General features: G+C 37.3%; 7 protein-coding genes across 14 annotated transcripts; 2 read left to right on the top strand and 5 right to left on the bottom strand.

The window, feature by feature from the left end:
- Positions 1-538: 538 nt before the first annotated feature.
- On the bottom strand, positions 539-9,737 carry LOC111605010 (sodium/hydrogen exchanger 6). Of its 8 annotated transcripts, none has more exons than XM_023323325.2 (15): positions 9,433-9,737; positions 9,024-9,322; positions 6,356-6,480; positions 6,088-6,267; positions 5,736-6,025; positions 5,164-5,305; positions 4,771-5,079; positions 4,598-4,709; positions 4,385-4,538; positions 4,272-4,323; positions 3,362-3,397; positions 2,911-3,086; positions 2,745-2,853; positions 2,561-2,677; positions 539-631 (listed from the first exon to the last, which is right to left on the bottom strand). In XM_023323325.2, exons 1-15 carry the CDS (start codon positions 9,579-9,581, stop codon positions 554-556), a joined length of 2,328 nt encoding a protein of 775 aa, XP_023179093.1. In that variant the 5' UTR covers positions 9,582-9,737; the 3' UTR covers positions 539-553. The 8 variants fall into 8 exon arrangements, with proteins under 8 accessions (XP_023179093.1, XP_023179101.1, XP_023179095.1 ...); XM_023323330.2 differs by lacking the exon at positions 539-631 and adding an exon at positions 1,065-1,149; XM_023323331.2 differs by lacking the exon at positions 539-631 and adding an exon at positions 1,269-1,290.
- Positions 9,738-9,920: 183 nt separating this feature from the next.
- On the bottom strand, positions 9,921-10,990 carry LOC111605011. The gene is made up of 2 exons (XM_023323334.2): positions 10,561-10,990; positions 9,921-10,500 (listed from the first exon to the last, which is right to left on the bottom strand). Exons 1-2 carry the CDS (start codon positions 10,757-10,759, stop codon positions 9,932-9,934), a joined length of 768 nt encoding a protein of 255 aa, XP_023179102.1. The 5' UTR covers positions 10,760-10,990; the 3' UTR covers positions 9,921-9,931.
- Positions 10,991-11,042: 52 nt separating this feature from the next.
- LOC111605012 (glutathione S-transferase 1-like) lies at positions 11,043-11,833 on the bottom strand. The gene has a single exon (XM_023323335.2). The coding sequence runs from the start codon at positions 11,773-11,775 to the stop codon at positions 11,113-11,115; it is 663 nt and encodes a 220-aa protein (XP_023179103.1). The 5' UTR covers positions 11,776-11,833; the 3' UTR covers positions 11,043-11,112.
- Positions 11,834-12,476: 643 nt separating this feature from the next.
- Positions 12,477-14,384, top strand: LOC111605026 (acyl-coenzyme A thioesterase 9, mitochondrial). Its single transcript, XM_023323357.2, has 4 exons — positions 12,477-12,611; positions 12,715-13,035; positions 13,094-13,333; positions 13,393-14,384. The coding sequence occupies exons 2-4, from the start codon at positions 12,852-12,854 to the stop codon at positions 14,364-14,366; spliced, it is 1,398 nt and encodes a 465-aa protein (XP_023179125.2). The 5' UTR covers positions 12,477-12,611; positions 12,715-12,851; the 3' UTR covers positions 14,367-14,384.
- On the bottom strand, positions 14,382-16,447 carry LOC111605024 (mini-chromosome maintenance complex-binding protein). Its single transcript, XM_023323355.2, has 3 exons — positions 15,150-16,447; positions 14,848-15,091; positions 14,382-14,787 (listed from the first exon to the last, which is right to left on the bottom strand). Exons 1-3 carry the CDS (start codon positions 16,346-16,348, stop codon positions 14,404-14,406), a joined length of 1,827 nt encoding a protein of 608 aa, XP_023179123.2. The 5' UTR covers positions 16,349-16,447; the 3' UTR covers positions 14,382-14,403.
- Positions 16,448-16,481: 34 nt separating this feature from the next.
- Positions 16,482-18,520, top strand: LOC111605025 (zinc finger BED domain-containing protein 4). Its single transcript, XM_023323356.2, has 3 exons — positions 16,482-16,790; positions 16,856-17,839; positions 17,898-18,520. Exons 1-3 carry the CDS (start codon positions 16,554-16,556, stop codon positions 18,501-18,503), a joined length of 1,827 nt encoding a protein of 608 aa, XP_023179124.2. The 5' UTR covers positions 16,482-16,553; the 3' UTR covers positions 18,504-18,520.
- Positions 18,521-18,899: 379 nt separating this feature from the next.
- LOC111605037 lies at positions 18,900-19,310 on the bottom strand. Its single transcript, XM_030224488.1, has 2 exons — positions 19,148-19,310; positions 18,900-19,085 (listed from the first exon to the last, which is right to left on the bottom strand). The coding sequence occupies exons 1-2, from the start codon at positions 19,247-19,249 to the stop codon at positions 18,915-18,917; spliced, it is 273 nt and encodes a 90-aa protein (XP_030080348.1). The 5' UTR covers positions 19,250-19,310; the 3' UTR covers positions 18,900-18,914.
- Between the last annotated feature and the right edge of the window lie 565 nt (positions 19,311-19,875).

Here is a 19,875-nt window from a genome sequence, read left to right as displayed (position 1 = left end):
GATTGACTGTCAGCTGTTAATTTGCAAAGGCAAGTTTTGACCTCAGAAATTATCGATTATTCACAGCGCGTTCAAACGCGCCAAACTTAAAATATATACAATGTGTATTTTTTACGAATAAAAACACTTGTTTGGTAGTCTTCAATTTTTATTGATTTTAAACTTATAATTTAATAGCACAACAATTAATATTTTCAATGTCTATAAGAGCCTTGCTTTAAATAAAATCATATAGATATATATGTATATATATATAGAAAGAGTTTAATAGACAGAGAATATTAAATATGAAAACCAAATATCTTAACGTTTTATGCACTTTTATCGGACAAACAACGCGTGTTACATATCTAAAATACATGAATAAAATATACATTAATAAATTGCAAGATTTTGTATAATTTGAAAACGCAATTACATATCTAAAGCAATTTAAAATATATTTATTTACACTAATTATTGTTCGGCAATTTTGAAAGCAATTTCTATGTAAATAGAAATATAAATCTATTGTCAAAAGAAAAGAAAAAAACTGATTATAATTCTATAGTTCCTATAACTTCTTGCCATAAAATCCTAATAGCCTGATTCTCGTTGATACCGGACTTTGAACATGCTCCAGGATTTCCATCTAAAGTTTTGAGTGTGTTGTTTCGGTACGATTTTGAAGAAGTTTTTAAAAATATTTTAAAATGTGTATACATTGATTTTTTTTTCATATCAGATGTAATAAAATGTAGCAGCGGTTTCAAATAAAAAAAGAGAGGGAATATAATAAAGCTATGAGTATTTTCTTTCATAAACATTTGACAATTTATTTTATTTTTTTCTTCTTTCAATTTTATGTTTTCAATTGGATTACACTTTAAAGCTAAAATTATGTATTTATATCCTTTTGTAGAAGAAATAGAAATAAAAGTAATATTTTTAATATCAAACTTTCAACAAAATTATGATTAAAGTAACTCATAGATCGTTAACTAGAATCCAAATAACAAAACTCTTAAGAACTAAAACAAATTTCAAAATAAAAATCTAATTTGTACGCATTAAATTTTCATCTTAAATGAGACCAATTGCATAAATATGTTTGTATGTATGTAGCAACAAATCAACTTAGATATGAACATTCCCATGTTCGGTTGTAACCTATAAGAGAAAGTTTATAAAGTGGGAAAAACCGAGATGAAATCATATTTGAAAGCAAAACAAAACAATATAAATACTTTATTAAATAAATGATAATTAACTTATAATTTTATACTTACATGGTTAGTCGCATGTTAGATTCTAAGAAATAAGATTGTGAGATACATAAACATAAATAATAATTACAAAATACAAAAAAGCCTCTTCAATATTTTGTGCTTGTGCCACTAATACAAATGCCCAAGCAGTCAACCTCAAGTTAATTGTGGGGGAATACCCTTAACCAGATTATGTTTAAAAGATTTGTGCGATCGGACAGGCCGACAACAAACATACGTTCACGTATCACGGATAGTTACCAAGTCTTTTGGAAGTTAAACAAAAGGAAACGATTCAAATTGAAAGCAAATAATCCAAATGAACTAATTAAATAAATAAGTAGAATTGCTTAATTTGTTGTGTTAAATTCGATTAGGGATTAATTTGATTCGTATAGTTGTTTCCAAATGATTACATAAAATTATTAGTAACCAAGCTGAGTTCGTTTGCAATGTGATTAGTTTCATTTAATATATTTGACTATTGTTGTTTAATTTGTTTGTTAAGAAATATGTGTGGAGAGTGTTTCAGTTGGAGAGGCAGATGGTAACCGTTAAACCGAATATATAGAAATGGTTAAAAAGTCCGCATGAGTTGTTGTTGTTGTTGTTGTTTATTATATATTTGTTAAGATGATTTGTGGGAAAGATATAGAAAGAAAGATGCCGCAGCAAATAAATAAATTAATATTTTGTCGCTGAGAAAGTTACATTTTGCATTTGGTTTCTTTGTACTTATATATTTTGTTGTTTGTTTGGTTTTTGGTTAGCCATGCAGTTTAAACAGTATGTAATATTAACAAAATATGCATTAAGACTAGAAATCGCTTTGCGTATATAAATAATATAATAATGATACTTTTTAATTAACAACACAATAATAATGGTATACAAAATAAAAGATTCCGTTTTTATAACTTTTAAGTTTTTTTTTTGGTTTTGTTGTACAAAAATTAACAGGTTTTAAATTAAAAAGAGTTAAGAACATAAATCACAATTTCGTTTTTAGTACATATACAATATATACATTTATATATACATATATATAGTGAACATATATATATGTATATACATATATACGACGTTAGGTAATTTTTAGTATTAGATTTGATGTAAATCTCGCTTATAACATTGCGTCTACTTGGCCAAAATATCTATTAGATATATATTTATATATATATAGAGTTGATTTTCACTTTGTTTTTGGTTTAGTTAGTTGCTCTTTCTACATGGTATTAGTCTTTGGTGCTTCATTCAAGATTTCTGTAGCTAGCAAGTAGGTTCTGAGTGTCGCCCATGTACCGAATACTTACACGATTTATCGAGTTACGACGCCCTCCGCCAAGGCCATCCTGGCTAAGCCCATTGCCAGTGTCGTTGTCAATGCATATATCCGAGTCCGAGTCGACTCGTCGAAACTCGCTGCCATCCTGAAAGGTAAATGTCTCGAATAAAGCGCTGCTTGCAAGGATTATGTGCAACGAGTTCTTCACTAACCTGCGTCAACTGTTGCGTTGTGGTTAGCAACCTGGCAATGGGATTACAACAGACGGGCAACGTCTCCAGCAGCGTGGGCCGCGAGTGCGTCAACAGCGGCTTCATATATCTGTAAAATACTTCAGCTTATACTCTTTGGCTTTAACACATTTCGATTGCTACTCACTTGGTGTCAAAGTTGCCCCAAATTCGAGCCAGAATCGCCTTCTCATGGCTGTTGCGTCGTCGTCCGCACGCTGTTGTCGCTGCATTGCCATCGATTGGCGTATCCAGGTTCGAGTCAGCGCCACTCGACAGACGTGCCTTGCCACGGCCACCACCGCCACTGCCGCCTTCCACGTCCTGCAAGTAGCCATCAGACTGAACAGATTTCAACAAAACAATATTAGCGTCTTGTGTATGTGTAGGAATGGGATTTAAAAGTAAGTACCAGCATAAACAATAACGATAAATACCCATAAGAGAACGTAAGCGAACTCATGAAAATAAGAAAACTCAATCAATGTATTATGTTTAGTGTTTGTGTGTGCGTGTGGTATGCACGTGGGACAAGGGGACAAGGCACAGGGAGAAGCACACAGAAATTTGCAATTGAATGGATTTGTTAGTCAACGTACCGGAGCCGAATGTGAATTGTCCATGGAATTGTAAACCTTTTTTATTTGATAGATGCAAAATGGCATGAATTGCGCAGAATTGTACAAAATAAATAAGTTAGAGAATATGTTGTCAAATGTATAACAATCAAAAGCAGAGCATGTGAAAATCATTATAAATCAAAGCAATTGCCCATTCATCTGGCGAATAAACTAAGTTATGAACAAGCGACATCTCGAATACCCCATAATACTAGTCGAATACTATTTACATATACTTATATAGGCTTGTATTTCAAACATTATTTCAGACAACTGCAATACCAAAGATAGCTCAAGAGCCAATCTTTACCTGAGCCAAACTTCTTTATTTAAATACTTTTTAATAACATATTATTTTCATACTTTGAAATGGTTTTATATGGCGTTATTCGATCATTATTGTGTCATAATAAAAAAAGGAAATCTTTAATAATTGTTATAAGCAAAATTTGAGGTAAGAGATAGCAAATTAAACTCAAACTAAAAATCTGGTAGTTAGAATGAAAATAAATCGAACTGAAATAAAAATTTATATATTTTTATTAAGCTTTGCCCAACGGCTTTATCTCTTTAAAATGTTCAGCATCTGATTCTTTTAATAAATTCCAAATTTAAGGACAACCATTTGTATTTAATTATTATTAAAATAAATTTAAATATAGCTAAGCTTCTGAGTAGTGAAAGGGCAACTATTTTTAAATGAAATTTGTTCACCTGCAGACAAAACATTGCGATATGCGGCGAATATAATATTGAACTGGCTTTATGCTATATTTATAGTTTATTTAGCCGTGCTTTCTTCAAGTTTTTTTTTATCAAAATAAAACTCCCAAAATAAATGTAGCATAAGAAAAAATGAATGAGCTGATTTTAACGAGTTGATACTCACACTGTGTACCTGATAATTATTTAGTTGCTCAGTCTCCTCATCGACGCCAACGCTGCAAATGGGAATTTACTATTAGCCTAAGGTGAAGTGATAGGAATACAGACACAACTCACGGTATTTTCAACCAGTTGAGGAAAAAGTTAGCCGCACCGCCCTGAATAATGACCGTAAAGATGACAATCAGCGATGTGGCCGTTAGCATAGTTTGACGTGCTTCGGACACGGTGTTTCTGATGGCCAAGGCGAAGGACATAGCACCACGTAAACCTAAATAAAACGGTTTTTACTGCAGAAATTAACATTACAATTTGATTGCTCGTAAATACCAGCAAAGAAAAGCATGTGCTGGAAATTTGATGAGATTTTTGGTTTGCGTTTAATGTTTAACAGCCAGGACAAAGGATAGACGTTGACAGCACGTCCCAACGCCGCGCAAATCTGTGAGAACAAATAGAAGTTCCTTGATAAAAGTTAATTTATATTTAAATAGATAACTCACGAAAGCTGTTGTTATGAAGCCTGCATCGAAATGATGTTTGGGAAAGGTGAACATCGAGACGCCAATGTAGGAGAATATGAAGTTCTCGGCCAAAAAGTTGAGCAGCTCAAAGATCTGTTTGGTGCGCTGTCGCGAGTCCTCGGACAAATTGTTGTACGTGTAATGCGCCTGGCATATGCCGCAAAATAGCACAGCTACCACGCCGGTCAGCTCCGTTGCCTCGGCCAACAGAAACGTGCTGTAGCTCATGAGCACAAACAGCGCCGACTCCAACAGCGGAAAGTCACGAACACGCGTAAACTTGGTCAAGTGTGGCAGGAGTTAAGGAGACAAATGGGCTAAATGTGTCAAAAAATCAATAATATATGGTTTGTGTTGTTTAAAAAAGGATATCAATGCCGTGAAACAGCCCATCACAGCGCCAATCATCAGCGACAAGAAGAAGATAGAGAAGAAGTCGCTCAGCGAACGAAGAAATGCCGTAGTCTCAAATTCTCCCGTGTTTGAATAATGTTCGCCGTAGTTCTGAATGGCCCTGTAAACATTCATTAATTAGAAATATTATATTTGAAATATGTCGGGAGCTGTTTTTCTATTTGGCTTTATGACTGGCTAAAGCTGATAAGGCAAAATAATAAGTTAAGCTGTTTTTCGGGGAATTTTCATTGCAGGAAATTCCGGAAAAACATTTGCGTATTAAAACTGTTAAGACAGATTGACTGACTGTTGTTCCTATCGATATGCCTGATTCGCCTAAAATTCATATTACTTAAGGAGAGATGAAGCATTTCATCTTAAAGATACATTATACAAATTCAAATTAGCTCTTAAGCAGATAGTTTCTACAGCATATATATATATAATAGTAGTGTAAAGCTGGAAATATTCTATAGACTCTATATGCACATAGCATTCTAGAAATAATGTTCTTATCATGTGAGATTAAGTGTACACGCTCAGCTTACCCGCTTAACACAATGGCAACGGCATCGTTCAACACAGATTCGCCCAACACAAGCGCATAGAGATTTACATCGACATGGAGATCGTTGAATATGGCCAGTATGGTGAGCGGATCTGTGGGCGATATCAGCGCCCCAAAATACAGCGTGTCCAGAAATGTGCAACTGCTGCTCAAGTATTTTGGCATCAGTTTCACACAGCCGTACATCAGGCCACCGATTAGGAACGCCGATAAGGTGGTGCCCACAATGGCAAACGTCAAAATTGCGCCCAAATTGCGAAAGAAGTATTTCTGCAAATGGAAACGTACATCAGTTACGATCATATCACATACATACATTCATATGTTCATACCTTCTTCAGGCTGTAGCCAGCGTAAAATATAATGGGCGGCAGTATGATATTGAAGAAGACCTCCGGATCGAATGTGGCCTTCAAATCGATTTCATTCTCCTCGATATCGTACACCTGTCCACGAAACACGTACGCATATGTCGTCTTCACACCCTCGGCATTTGTCTGGTTAACCGGATACTGAACAGCAGCAGAAACAGAAACAAAACAAATTAAATGACAATAGACTCTAATTGCATAAGCAAACGTGTTGAGCTGCGCTACGCACGTTGAACCACAATGTGTCCGGTGGCAATTTATCATTGTAGGTGGGTACGCCCTGCGGCTCCACCTGCATGTGCACCAGGGTGGTGTTTGTGCCAGCATATCGTATGATGGCACCCACAATTAAGCCTGCAATTGGATAATGAAGCAATTCAAGTTAATCACATGATGTGTTTTATTTAAAAGACTTTTACTTTTAATTAAAATCAATTTAGAACTGTTTTAAGTACATAATATTAAAAGAAAACCATTTACAGAAAAAGTGGATGGATAACGCCCTTATTTCATTATCTTAATTCTCAACTGATATATAGGTCCTTGGGAAAGCAAATTATATATCTTGATCCGAAATGTATTTCTAAGCTGATGTAAAGTCTAGCATATTTAAATATTGGTAAAAACTCTATATGAGTCAGTTCTTCAACCCTATTCATATACATTCATGTCAACTAATCTATAGGTCCTTTGGGAAATGCCTGACTATGAGTCAGGCCTTGAACTAGGGGCAAACACAGAGCGCTATGACTGCGACTGCTCTTCTAAGCAATAATTTTAAATTAAAAGCACTTTAAGTAAATAAAATATAAATGCAAGCAGATTCAAAAAGACAAACTGAATCGGTTCAAAGAGGTTTTTTGCTGCTTTAGTCGTAAGCTCACTTTATTATTGCCTGACCTATCACAAAGCTCGTTTTGAAAATGTGACTAATGAATAGAGAGCAGTTGCCGGTTGAATGTGTTATTGTGTGTATTGATAAGATCGTGTAGAACAAATATGGAACATAAATACTCAAGTTGTTGACTCACTTCACAGTCAAAGCAAGAGCACGCTTATCAGCCTAAACGGTTTGCGCACTGCCAAAAAGTCGTCGTCTTATCAGCAGCTGGTTCATGTTTATATATTTTTATTATAATAATATTTCATTGCTAATCAAATCTTGTGTTATGGCTGAGATACGACTGTCTAATTACCATATTAAAAGGAAAAATAAATATTAGAGTTCGATATGGGCTTATCCGACTAGAAAATGCCCTGACATCAAAGTGCTCTTTCTAGTATTTGAAGTTATTTCCTGAAGTAAAACAAGATTTAAACTATTGCAAATAACTTTTCTATATGTCCGATCTCAGGACATAACCATTACGTTCATGTTAAATAATTTGTGAATTTTATTATCGAGAGTCTTTTTAACAATTACGGAATTTTTCCAGCTTTAAGTTGTAATCCAAAAGCCATGTCAACAAATCGATTTTCATTGTAATGGAATTCAATATCGATAAAATATCGATTTCAACAGATCACAAGCTAATAGAATTTCAAATCTCAGCTTTCTAGCTGACATAATAGATAGATAGATAGATTCTGCTTGTCGTCTTCACCAAGATATATATACCTAGATAAGTTAGACATACCAGACGCACCGTCATTCCATAAATGTACAAAAAAAATTAGCAAAAGTTATTTGTAAACACACACACACACACATATATATATATACATATATATATATATATATATATATATATATATATATATACATATATATAAATCACGTGTTGTCAAACTAGTCGTAATTCTCCTCTTCTGCATGACGTATGTATATATCATGTATTTGATTCCCAACTGGTACCGATAGCAGACTTGATTTATTTAAAAAAGTCATAAATACAAACGCAAAAACGTTTATGGGAAAACCCAAAGCAAAACAACAAATTTAAAAACACATATGCGACTCGATATAATAAATGACCAATACTTTGGTTCTGTTTGCTATCAAGGAAAAGAAAAAAACAGCATGTGTAATTAAATTCATAGCCAAGATCAAATGGACGTCTGTTTTTAAAGAAGTAAACTATGAATATAATGATTTAAATTATTCTAAACAAATAATTAGAGCAAAGCCAAGTCAATATTTGTGTGGTATGAAGAACATTTGAAAAAGGCAAATAACATAAAATATATAAGTATCTAATATTTTTGTAGTTTAATATAAATGTGTATAAAAAAGTGTTATCTATTGTTGTTGCATTTCTTCTTACTTAAAGTGCACTTCAAATATGAAGATAAAATAAATCTGGATTTACAATTTTATTGCGCTATAAATTGATATAAAACTTAGATTTGATTTAGCTGACGTTAGCGAATATTCACTGTAATCAAAACATGCTCATTCTATAATAACAAAAATGTCGCTGAATTGCAAATTTCGGAGAAGAATTGTAGAAAACAAAGATAGGAGAAAACGAATTTTTGTGTTGGCATGTGTAGACAGGGTTTTTAATAACAGGTTCGTATATCAACGAAATGTTCATTCGTATAAAATGCGGGACTTAAAAGCATTGCAGTTCCGATTACAAAGGCCAATTTGGGTTTTGTATATGTTTTAGTTTGGGAATGTGCGCGAAAAGTGTAAAAATACGTAATGACCGATGCGCATAAACGTATTTAAATATATTTATATATTATATATAACTATCTATATGTGAGGTGTATTGCGCATATTAGAAGCACAAAGGGGCGACAATGAAAGCTGCAGGTGACAATGATCGAAGAAGAAGGGCATAGAGAAGTGATAAAAGGAATATACGATAATAATAATAATATAAAGCGAACAATTAGCATGTGTATGTAGGTAACCCAAAGCGAAGTTAGCTAACGATTCGCTCACTTACCATAAATGACAGCCAATCCGGTCTCATGTAGCCACGAAACGCGGTGATGTTTGAATAACCAAATGGTCAATACAGTTAGGGCTAGCAGAAATACGAATACCAACAAGTCGAGGCTTTGAATGCGATGATTGAGCGTCGCTCTGGCGTCGAGCGTAATGTCCGTATCGGCTGCAGTGCAGCCAGCGATGAGGGTACACAGCGCGAGCAGACGCAGTGCAGAGCTATTCCAGCTGCAGTGGCAGCAGCGGCGATTCAGCAGTGGCCTCGCCTGGGCTGAGTAAGCGTGCATCTTGCACTTGCTGTGTGGTGGCGGTGGAATAAAATTAATTGTACAATTGTACATTAATAGAAAGTGCACAGCAGACTGCTGGCAACAGCAGACGAAAACTGAAATCGATTTTCACGTTACGTTTGTGTGCGCTGTAAATTGATTTCGCGCACAGCTTTTGCGGCTTGCGTTTGTGCACAGAGGCACTTTTGCGCGGCGTTTGTCGCTGTTTTCCCGTCTTTATCTATCGTTTTCCTTTTTGTTACATAAAAAATAATTATTTTACACATCTAAAATTGTCACAAAAAATGTCTATTTGACATTATGCTCGCCTCTTATACACTCTTATACCAAGAACAATTACACTACACTATGCAGAGAAGGCAGTTTCCTTTGAAGGTTGCTGCTTGCACTGCTGTTAACCACAGCTGTTCATATGTGGTTATCGATATTTTGTAAAGCTTTGCAGTCTATTTGCAGTGCTGTTAAATTTGACAATTATTTTTTCTTGTCTTTTGTTGTGGTTGGCAAATTCTGTTATGTTTTGTGTAAGCATTCTCAACAAAAGAATCAAACTGAGAGCAAGCTGATCAATAAAATCACCGAAAATTAGAAATTTATTAGTTTGAATTTTATTTTCTTAGCTATCGGATTGATTTAAGTACTGTTCTCTCTTATATTTGGCAATAATTTGCATTATTTCCAATTTAGCATCTATCTTATAGTCCTCATCCAGTTGATCCAAATCTTGGGCAATAGTCATACCATAATGATAAAAATACGATTTGTGTGCTTTTCTGGGGCTGCGAACTTCTAAGATTGGCGACTCTTTTGGTCTTTTTCTTATGGGTGGAAAAGGAGCTTCTTCTTCAGCAGGCTCATTAAATGCTGGCGAATCATCAACTGATGGTTCTTCCGTTTTTATTGTAATTGGTGGCTGGCATTCTTGAGTGGCAAGCGGATCGTCTTCTGATAGATCAAAACTACTATTACTTGCAGTCGGTGGTAATGTTGTGCTACATGCGTTTTCTGCCGATGAGTTTTGCTGTGCTCGTGTTGGTGTGTCCAGAGCTGAACTCAAGAATGATAAAGTTAGCCGAAATTTCCAGGTCGTACTAAAGTTTTCTGCATCTGCACCGATTCGTCTCGATTTGCTTTCCTCGAACAAATAGTATGTCTTCATATTTGTCCATTTCTTTTGCAATGCCTCTAGAACCATAATATTTTTACTTTAATATGATAATTGTAGCTTCAATTTATCTATTTTACCTTTCGTAATTGGTGTGGCTGAAAAAAATCCACCATAGGCGTTAACTTTTTCTGCAAGAAGCGACCAGAATTTCGCCTTTTTTGATTTATATGCGAATTGTGGATGCGAATGATCCCAAACGAATGGCGCTGCTTTCACATGTTTTATAATAAAAAGTAAAATTTCATCGGTCCAAACCACTTTGTTATTTTTACTCATTTTGTTTATACTATCTTTCGCTGTCCAGCTCGCTGAAAAATCGATGAGCTTACCCTATCGATAATAGATATTTATATCGATAAGAATCTTCGCGTCCGGTATGCACCTCAATTATTTAGCGCCACTGCAATAAAATGAAACTACAAGTTTTTAATGAATCTGCTTATTCTATAAATTTCGATGACGGAGACAAACAGGCCAGCAAATAAAGTACTTCGTATACTTCGCCTAAAGCTTAGTTACATTTGTATATATATATGTATATGTGGATCCTAAGCGAATATTTAATATACATAATTTTTTTATTACTAAAAACGATAGTTATTCCCATATAGATATTCTTATAAGTTAGTTTAGAGCTCCACTTTGGTCCACTGGCTTCTCATGAATGTTGAATACTCCTTGGCACCCTTATTGTTGAATTCCTCAAAGTAAGGCAACTTGCTGAGACGCGCAAGCCAAGCGGTGATCTTCGGATATTTCTGTGGATCAATGTCAAAAACTGCTGGCATGGATGAGACAGTGGCAGCACAGCAGAAATCAGCAATGGTCAATGCATCGCCAGCAATGTACGGTTTTTCCAGAAGAACTTCTGTCAAACGGAGGGCTCCATGAACGTTGTCTGTCCGTTCCTTGGTCACCTCTGTGATGCCCCGCATCCAGAAGACACTGCTCACATTCCACAGCGCCTTATAGATGACGCTGGCATCGAAGAACAAGCGCTGATTGACTTCTGTGCGCTTCAACAGATCCTTGGGATAAAGTGCATCTGTCTTGGCATACTTCTCGCATAGATATATGCATATGGCATGCGAGTCCGTTACGATTGTACCGTTGTCATCCAACACTGGCACCGTGCCTTGTGGATTCATCTTCAAGTATTCTGGCGAGCGGTTCTCGGCTGTACCCAAATTAACCACTTTATACTCGAACGGAACCTCCAGTGCTTTGAGTGTTACTAAACAAGCCCGCACTGGCGGGGACATGTCAATACCATATAGCACGACCTTTGGCATTTTTCTATAGATGTAATCGCATCAGTGCGAGCAATTGACTGAAAGCCGTTCGCAGCTGATGAGCCTTATATATTTATATGTTTGTGGACCGCATGTGTGGATCATAACTGTGCTAAGCTTTCAAGTGTTAAAAAGAATCGCATAACGATGAGATCGCATATTCATACCCTGGCAGAGAAAATTCTGGTTTGTGTTGAAATTTGTAAGGGCTACGTCTCCATCTGCTCACACACGATTAGAAGGCATATTTTGACTCTAATTGAGGCTAACTTTATAGCTTTACCAAACAAAAAATCATTTTCTTATCATGTAACCAATCATATTAATGTGGTAACGACACGTTATATGATTGAATTGTATCGCATTACTACACAAAAACTAACTTTAATTATTTATTTGGACTATTGTTTGTTTACTTATTCAATTACAATTTTATTTTTAATATTATCTCATATTTTAATTTGATCTAGTACAGAGGGTACAGGGTATATTAAGGTCGAAAACGTATAGCGATTGCAAATTAATTTTCTTCCCCTATCTATTTGTTCTATTATGTTTTCAATTGACCATCGCGTAAAATGAAAAAAAAATGGAATTATAAATAATACAAAGCGTTGTTTGTACTTGCTAACCGAGGTTCTATTGTGTACAAACACGAATAAAAAAAAAACAAATACATATGTATATCCGTCTTAAGGTTCATTGATTTTATGATGATTTTTATGAGCCCAGGCATGAAACTACATATTTATTTTTATATTCAAATATGAAAACCAGGTTTATACTGATAATATAGTTCTATTAGAAATATCTCTGACCTAATGGGGGAAATTTAGGTAAGTCAATTTTGAAATTGTCTAAATTTTCTAACTTTTAATAGTTTTATATAAGTTATTGCGAGAATATTTATAATACTATATTTGTTTTTGTTCTTTCCAGTAAAATCCATCCCGATCCCAACCATGATTTGACCATTTTTATTTCCTTTTTCCCGACAACACTAATCAAAAAAAATATGTCAAAAAAAAAAAATTTTGTTTGGAATATTGTTCAAAATTATTGAATGATTCATCAGGATGGTCAGGTTGCTAAGAACACCTATATCTGTGTTAACTGTGTCCGATATTCTTACATCTCAATGTAAAACATGTGTTGCCTGTTCAAAGAACATACATCAGTCCGCCAGTCGACATGATTGGCATGAAACTTGTGAATTTGATGCCTTTCAGTCTGGCCATTGTTCGGGTACAATGTCGAATGGTAACTGAGGCAGTATCTGCGTCTGTTCTGATACAATTTTTAGCACACTCTTTCCTAGTTAGTGAAAATATACAGAAGCAAATTGGACTGGATCCGGGATACTATACGATACCCAAGTGCCGTGCAAATCTGCTCAAGTATACGCCAAAGCGAGAGGATTTGCCCAGTCGTAGCATGACTGACTCTTTCACTACGGCGATATTGCCATTGAGTTCGAGTTCGTATCGGGAACGTTATGTCAACCATTTGCGTCGAGTGCGCATGGGACGTCTGATGGAGGAACTGGACCTGTTTGCCGGTAAGTAAATGGATGTGTTGGCAACGACTACGCGACGCTTAACTAAGCCAGGCCCTTAGTGTGGATCTGTCACCGTCATACGAATGTGCCGACATTGCCCAAAGGTATACCGCTGCCCTATATATTTGTCACAGTGTTGGTCGAGAGCGTGGAGTTTTCTAATTGTAATAATATCTTGGCATATGAAGACCTTTCTTTGTGTGGCCATGTCTCATGGACTGGCATGACCTCCATGGAGATAACCATTTATATGCAGCAGAACTTTCGAACCGTTCTGAAAGCCATCTTTGTGATGGTCGCACGCAATGCAACAAATACAGCAGCTGCTCCAATTAATCCACTGAGTCCGGCCAACGAGAAGGAGGAATCATGCTATAAGGATTCGGTTAAGAGGTACAAGGCTCGCAAGGCCAAACAATCAAGGACCGTACTATACACACGACCCACAATCGAAGACGAGAAGCTAATGTTCGAGATCTTCAAGCGAACCCAAGGCACAAAGCCTCAAAATATGTACAATCTTGAACTGCCATCAAATTGCAGATGGATGTCCGAATCGAATCATAGTACCCTTCTGCGCGCTTTTCCCGACAATCGCAACGTGCACAATCATATTTTTGGTGGATTCGTACTGCGGACAGCTGTGGAAATCAGTTCGATTACCGCCTGCATATATGCTGGCGGTCGCCCACTGATCGAATGCATCTCGGATGTTGCATTCTATAGTCCATTGAAGGTGAACTCATTTATCAAATTAACTGCCTACGTGGTATACACATATAAAAGGTATATACAATTGTTGACAATCGTGGAAGTCTTGCATGAGAACAGCACGACACATACAACAACTAATTCGTTGTTTCTCATCTATAAGGCTGAGAGAAATGTTCAAGAGGTCTTGCCAACTACGTATCAGGAGTCGTTGTGCTATATAAACGGACGCAATAAATTTCGTGCCTTTCAGAAGCTGAGACGAGATCGATTGATCAATTTAAAAAAATTTCAGAAAACAAGAAAATCTGGCGAACAATAAAACATGTTTTTTCCTTGTAAAACGATTTATATTCAATTTAATTTCGCATTGAAGTGCTTGACTTGGGCATTGCTTGCAATCGCTGACGACGCTTTGACTCGAACTCTGTGGCTAAGTGCCAGGTTTCCTTATCTAGCGTAGCATTGCCGCGCGCAATGCCTAGTAGGCGCGATAAGACCAACAGACAGTGCAGATCATCAGCATTGCTCTTCACATTCGCCTTGCGCATATCCACAAATTCCTGCTGTATCATTTCCGTGTGCTCTTCGCTAACGCTGAATTGAGCAATCCGCGACATGGTCAAATAGTTGCGGAACTGCTGCAGGCGCCCCGGCTGTAGATAGTGCAAAGCAGCTTTCAAAGATTCCTCGTAAATCTGAACAGCTTTTTCATCTGCCTTAATTGGCATCACAAAGTCGCTCTGCAAATAAAGTACGTCCATTAGAAATATGCTATAATTATACCTATTTCAATTCCATACCGGCAGCATGCTGCGTCCCTCGCTGAGCACCAGCACCGGAATATCCACATTGTAATCTATTTGATAATACTGAAAGTCGCACTTCAGCTGCTGATTGTTAATAAGGTTCGCTAGATGCTGTATGGCATGCACACCATTCGCTTCCAGCTTGCCCTGCTGCATGTGCGTCTCGTCGAGTACCAGATGTGTATGGGGCGCCAGCTGCAGCAACCCAGAGACCAGCTTGTTCGTCTCATAGTCCTTTCTGTAGAAAGTAAATGTTTTAATGTTACCCATCACGAATTAATGTAGGTCTGACTTACTTTGGTGTAAAGGCTGCTGTGTTCATGGTTTCTAGGGTTATTGGCAGGTAGTGGCTAGCAGGCAACAAGAGCTCGAGTACCTCATATAGCTTTGTTGTATATTGCTGCAGACACTCTTTGGGCAGGTTACAGATGTTCAATGCGAATTTGCCAATGCTCTGCATCTCAGAACGGCTATAAACTGTAGAAATTAGATGACAAAGAAGATATTCGGCAGCCAGTTCGTCCTCGAACAGGCAAAGTTTGAGCAGCATGCGCAAATCCTTGTGTATGCTTTCCAAAGATTGTGGTGCATGTGGTGCCTCAATTGCAGCAGGTTGCTGAAGACTTTCGTCTAGCAGCGGATTGGCATGGCACAAAGACTTGACGGCAAAGGCATGCAGGCGCGGTATTAGAAATGGCGACGGATTCTGTGCCTGCAGCTCGGCTAGGCTTTCCACATCCTTCATGGCCTCAACGTCCAGCGTGGATGCGTCCAATGCTGGATCCACAGACAGAAAGCCCACAAAATCCATTAGCGAATTTAAGGTGTATTTATCGAATTCCTCGTAGACCTTCACCATGCAGGCCATGCTTGGACGACTGGGCAACGGCGAGTTGAGCAGATAGTCTGAGCCAAGTACTGCAGAGCTGCAGCCCTTCGTTTCTGCTTTGCTCTCAACATTTACACATTGCTTTTTGGCTGAGCTAATGTTAGATTCATCTGTTTTGTCCACTTCCATATCTTCTTGTTCATCCAATGCGCGTTTGACACCACTTCCAACACTTGGCAACTGTTGTGACTGCGGGTTACATTGCTTTTCGTGCTCTTTAGCCCAGTCATTGAGACCAGGTACTGAGACCACAAATAATGTGCGTCGCTCGCCATGCACATTGCTGTCGGCATGGTAGTCCAGTAGTTCATCTTTGCCCAGTCGCAGACAATCCCGATATTTGCCTGGCTGTGTACGTGCACTGCCGTCAGCTAATTTTACCTCATATCGCTCCAAGTAGATTTCTGGATCCATCATGTCCTGCACCATGCCACGAAAACGTACCAGCCCCTGATCTTTCAATTTGTGCAAAGGTGTGTGATTTAGCAGCGGAATAGAGTGCCATTTTGTGGAATCGTTTAGTAACTCTTTCCAATTTTCATTGTCTTGTGCTGTCAGCTCTTCTGGGGAGCTAGGTAGTTCCATGTTGCAAGGCATCGCGCACATAAACAAATAATTATTGTTTCCGAGTCTCGTGCGCGCCAAATTACAATGTTACTGATGGAAGAAACACGATAGAAGTTTATAGCAAGATGGTCACTCTAATTGTATGCTATCGAGCCGTTATCGTCATCGTCTTTTGAATTATCGTAAGTTGTGTTGTAGGGCTGCGATGAAACGGATGTAAAGCGGAGTATCCGCAAAAGAAATAATGAGCAAAAAGAGTCGCGTTTGGAACTTTTTCTATAAAGAAAGCGATATTGTCGCAATTTGTTGCCTGTGCCATAAAAATTATTCACGTAAGGGACGCGGCACAACATGTCTGCGAAATCATCTAAAGAGCAAGCATCCTGCCGAATTTTTAACATTATCCGAAAACGACATCAAGTACATGGTGAAAACGGAAATAAATGATAACGCATCCGTTCACACGAACCTGCAATTACACGTAAAATAAAGGATATACTTCACACAGAGTTCACATATTTCATTTATTTTATTTATTTATTTCAGGATGCTGATCCATTGGAAGTTCAAAGGCTAAGCGACTCGGACGAAACTTATGCTAGCGATGAGAAATTGGCTTTAATGATAGCCCAGCATGATTATTCCTTTAGCTTGCTAAATAGCGCTGGCTTCGTGAACTTTATTAAAGTTCTGCAGCCGCGATATGCAATTAATACTGTTAGTTATTATGAGAATATGTTATGCCAAGACATATATCGACGAATGCAAACGCAACTGAAGCAACAACTCGTCATGTTGGATTCTGTTTCGCTGGCCACAAGCATCTCGTGGGGAACTGGTGGCCAAGGCTTGCTGAGCTTAAGCTGCCACGGAATTTCCAACGACTTCCAATCCAAACAGTTCCACTTGAAATGTGAAGCCCTCGACGGACGACACACAGACGACGTCGCTTGTCGCATTCGTGTAAACATTGCCAATGTCTGCCAGGAGCTACAGCTGCCCAAGGAGAAGATTAACTGTATTATCAGAGATGAGGGCACTTGCATACAGGGTGCCATAATAGAGTGCAACGTTCATCTACTGAAGATTTGTGTGAAATATGCCCTCGAATCGAATGAACATCTAAAACAATTAGATGCCAAATGCCTTCAGATCTCAAAACACTTTCAGCAATCTCACATAGCATACAATCACTTGAAATATATTCATGAGAAGCAATTGAATCGCGAGCCATTGCAATTGATGGAACACAATGACAACCACTTGGATTGGAGCGCGATCTTCCGCTTGAAAGGACGCCTGCTAAAGCTTAAGGATGCTCTCTCTATTTATGCCGAGGAGTATAACATGGTAAAGATTTATCCAGATGAATGGCTGGATATTGATTTGGGTCAACGAGTCATACAACCAATTGAGGAAATTGTCAATATTTGGAGTGGCACCTCTGCGACGGCATCCTCTGTTATACCACTAATAGCCGCACTGCGTGATTCCCTACGCACCGACGTCCACAACTTTGTGTCTTCAGTGGTAAATAGAAATTTTCGTGAGGCAAGGAAAATTGATTCTATTTCCAAATCTCTTACAGACCATTTGCTCGTTTGCTCGAAAGTTGCTCGAGGAGCTAGAGTCGAGATGCTCGACAATTACGTCGGATATCAAGTATCTGATGGCCACGTATTTAGATCCGCGTTACAAGCAGGCTTTTTTTACCCATCAGGAAGCACAGCTGGTAACTGAGGAAGTCTTGGCACAGCTCTGCCGAACCGGGCTTCAGCAATGGCAGCCGCCAATGAAGATTGTCAAAGTGGCCTCGAATGCTAAAAACGAATCAAAAATTGATTCTTTTCTTGACAATATGCTCACACTATCCAACAGTAGTCCGGAAGCATCCACATCATTGCATTCGCAATCGCAATCGCAATTAAAGAATCTATTGTATTTGTACAATTCAGAACCAAGAGTGGAACGGCAAAGCGATCCAATAACTTGGTGGCGATCTAATAGTAAATATAGCGCTTTGTTTCCCATTGTTAAGCGATATCTATCCACCCCCGCCGCTAGCATTGCCAGCGAGCGCCTATTCAATATATCTAAGAGTCTATATAGTGATATGCAATTGGGTCTCTGCCCCGAAAATGTTTCCAAAATATTATTTATCAAAGCTAACTTAACAACTCTAGAGCAAGACTAGTTTTATAATTTCAATGCAACCGATCTTATCAAATAAGTATTTATTTAAATGACACTTAATCGAAGTTATTTCAAATTTATTGTTTTGTGAAAACATTTTTGAGACGTTAGCTATAATTAATAGTGTATTATCCCAATGGGGATTGTTATACATTTATTTATTATTATTTAATTACACATTAAATAAAGATTAGTAATTAATACAGGCGAAAAATATGTGGTTAAGCATACAAAAACCGAAAAATTCTAAACGATATTCGACAGCATTTCCTGGACATTGTGCTCTTCTTTAAGCCCACTATCTATTGAGATACGTAGTTTCAATGAGTACGAAGCAATCTTTGATGCATATTATTTTTATATTTATACAATTATGTATAAACAGTAGTATCTTTTAAGTTGCTGCTATAATTTACAGCCTGTTAAATTCTCCTTCGATTCCGAAGCAGATGCTAGTGTCCCGCTCGACATTTTTCAAGCTAAACGCCTTGATTGTTGCGATAACATTGTATCGTCCGTTTAAGGGGATTCCAGTAAAATCCATTGTGACGCTTAGGTTGAACGGTTCGTAAATCAGTTTAGTCTGTAAGACGCAGATAAGTATTATTCCTCACGAAGATTTATAGCTACATTTGAAAGACATACTCCAGGGTAAAAGCATTCGTTCTTCACGTCTTCTTTGTTAGTTACAAATCTTGTCCAATATTGATACCAGTAGTCAGATTCCTTATACATAACTGAACACATGTTAGGAACAGTCAAACCGAAAGGTGTCTGCACCCATTTTATACGATCAAAGCGATAAATGTTTATTCGAAGCTAAATAACAAAGCAAAGCTTAAGATATTGCTCAACTCTCAGAAGGTTCAACAAAAATACTTCGACTCGATCGCCCGGTTGAATATTCCAAACGTAGGTTAGGTTGCCCGAAATTAAAACGGTGTCGTCATTAGACGTCAAGGTTAACTCGGACATATCGAAGAGTCCTTCAATGTTGAGAACATTACTTGCTGCTGCTTGGCAATCGTCAAAGATGTTTTGATACTCCGGAACGAATAGGTATTTCAAGGCAATCGATAGCCTTGCGACCAAGATCACAAATAAAACTGAATATTGAAGCTTAACTCGGCACAACATCTTTTGATTTCGAATTGATTTCGAATTGATTTCTGTATCACACAGCCGGAGCGTTTTATACCTTCAAAACTACATTTTTTTCCACTGATAAGTTTTCAATAATTAACTGTTCGCGTTTGTTAGATTGCATCTTATTTGAAAAGGGAGGTTCTGGTATCATTCGAGATATATTTTTAACAAGGTTCCATTTATTTGAGTACCTTATTAGTGTAATATATATAATTAATGGTAATTAT

This window comes from Drosophila hydei, unplaced genomic scaffold, assembly GCF_003285905.1.
Source record: "Drosophila hydei strain 15085-1641.00,03,60 unplaced genomic scaffold, DhydRS2 tig00008114-arrow-pilon, whole genome shotgun sequence".
Taxonomy (NCBI): Eukaryota; Metazoa; Arthropoda; class Insecta; order Diptera; family Drosophilidae; genus Drosophila; species Drosophila hydei.
Note: the sequence above shows the minus strand (reverse complement) of the source record. Positions and strands in the feature narration are given on the sequence as shown.

Excerpts from the sequence above, each read along its gene's own strand:
- LOC111605010 (XM_023323325.2), bottom strand. The coding sequence starts at position 9,581 with ATGTGTAAAATAATTATTTTTTATGTAACAAAAAGGAAAACGATAGAT. Across the intron at positions 4,539-4,597 it reads GCACATGCTTTTCTTTGCTG|GTTTACGTGGTGCTATGTCC; the intron begins GTATTTACGAGC and ends CGTTTTATTTAG. Across the intron at positions 632-2,560 it reads GTCGTAACTCGATAAATCGT|ATGGAAATCCTGGAGCATGT; the intron begins GTAAGTATTCGG and ends TCAAAACTTTAG.
- LOC111605011 (XM_023323334.2), bottom strand. The coding sequence starts at position 10,759 with ATGAGTAAAAATAACAAAGTGGTTTGGACCGATGAAATTTTACTTTTT. Across the intron at positions 10,501-10,560 it reads AGCCACACCAATTACGAAAG|AGGCATTGCAAAAGAAATGG; the intron begins GTAAAATAGATA and ends TTATGGTTCTAG.
- LOC111605012 (XM_023323335.2), bottom strand. The coding sequence starts at position 11,775 with ATGCCAAAGGTCGTGCTATATGGTATTGACATGTCCCCGCCAGTGCGG.
- LOC111605026 (XM_023323357.2), top strand. The coding sequence starts at position 12,852 with ATGGTCAGGTTGCTAAGAACACCTATATCTGTGTTAACTGTGTCCGAT. Across the intron at positions 13,036-13,093 it reads TTCGGGTACAATGTCGAATG|TTAGTGAAAATATACAGAAG; the intron begins GTAACTGAGGCA and ends ACTCTTTCCTAG. Across the intron at positions 13,334-13,392 it reads GGAACTGGACCTGTTTGCCG|TGTGGATCTGTCACCGTCAT; the intron begins GTAAGTAAATGG and ends CCAGGCCCTTAG.
- LOC111605024 (XM_023323355.2), bottom strand. The coding sequence starts at position 16,348 with ATGTGCGCGATGCCTTGCAACATGGAACTACCTAGCTCCCCAGAAGAG. Across the intron at positions 15,092-15,149 it reads ACAGCAGCCTTTACACCAAA|AAAGGACTATGAGACGAACA; the intron begins GTAAGTCAGACC and ends TACTTTCTACAG. Across the intron at positions 14,788-14,847 it reads AGGGACGCAGCATGCTGCCG|AGCGACTTTGTGATGCCAAT; the intron begins GTATGGAATTGA and ends CTTTATTTGCAG.
- LOC111605025 (XM_023323356.2), top strand. The coding sequence starts at position 16,554 with ATGAGCAAAAAGAGTCGCGTTTGGAACTTTTTCTATAAAGAAAGCGAT. Across the intron at positions 16,791-16,855 it reads ACACGAACCTGCAATTACAC|GATGCTGATCCATTGGAAGT; the intron begins GTAAAATAAAGG and ends TATTTATTTCAG. Across the intron at positions 17,840-17,897 it reads ACAACTTTGTGTCTTCAGTG|ACCATTTGCTCGTTTGCTCG; the intron begins GTAAATAGAAAT and ends AATCTCTTACAG.
- LOC111605037 (XM_030224488.1), bottom strand. The coding sequence starts at position 19,249 with ATGTGTTCAGTTATGTATAAGGAATCTGACTACTGGTATCAATATTGG. Across the intron at positions 19,086-19,147 it reads ACGAATGCTTTTACCCTGGA|ACTAAACTGATTTACGAACC; the intron begins GTATGTCTTTCA and ends TGCGTCTTACAG.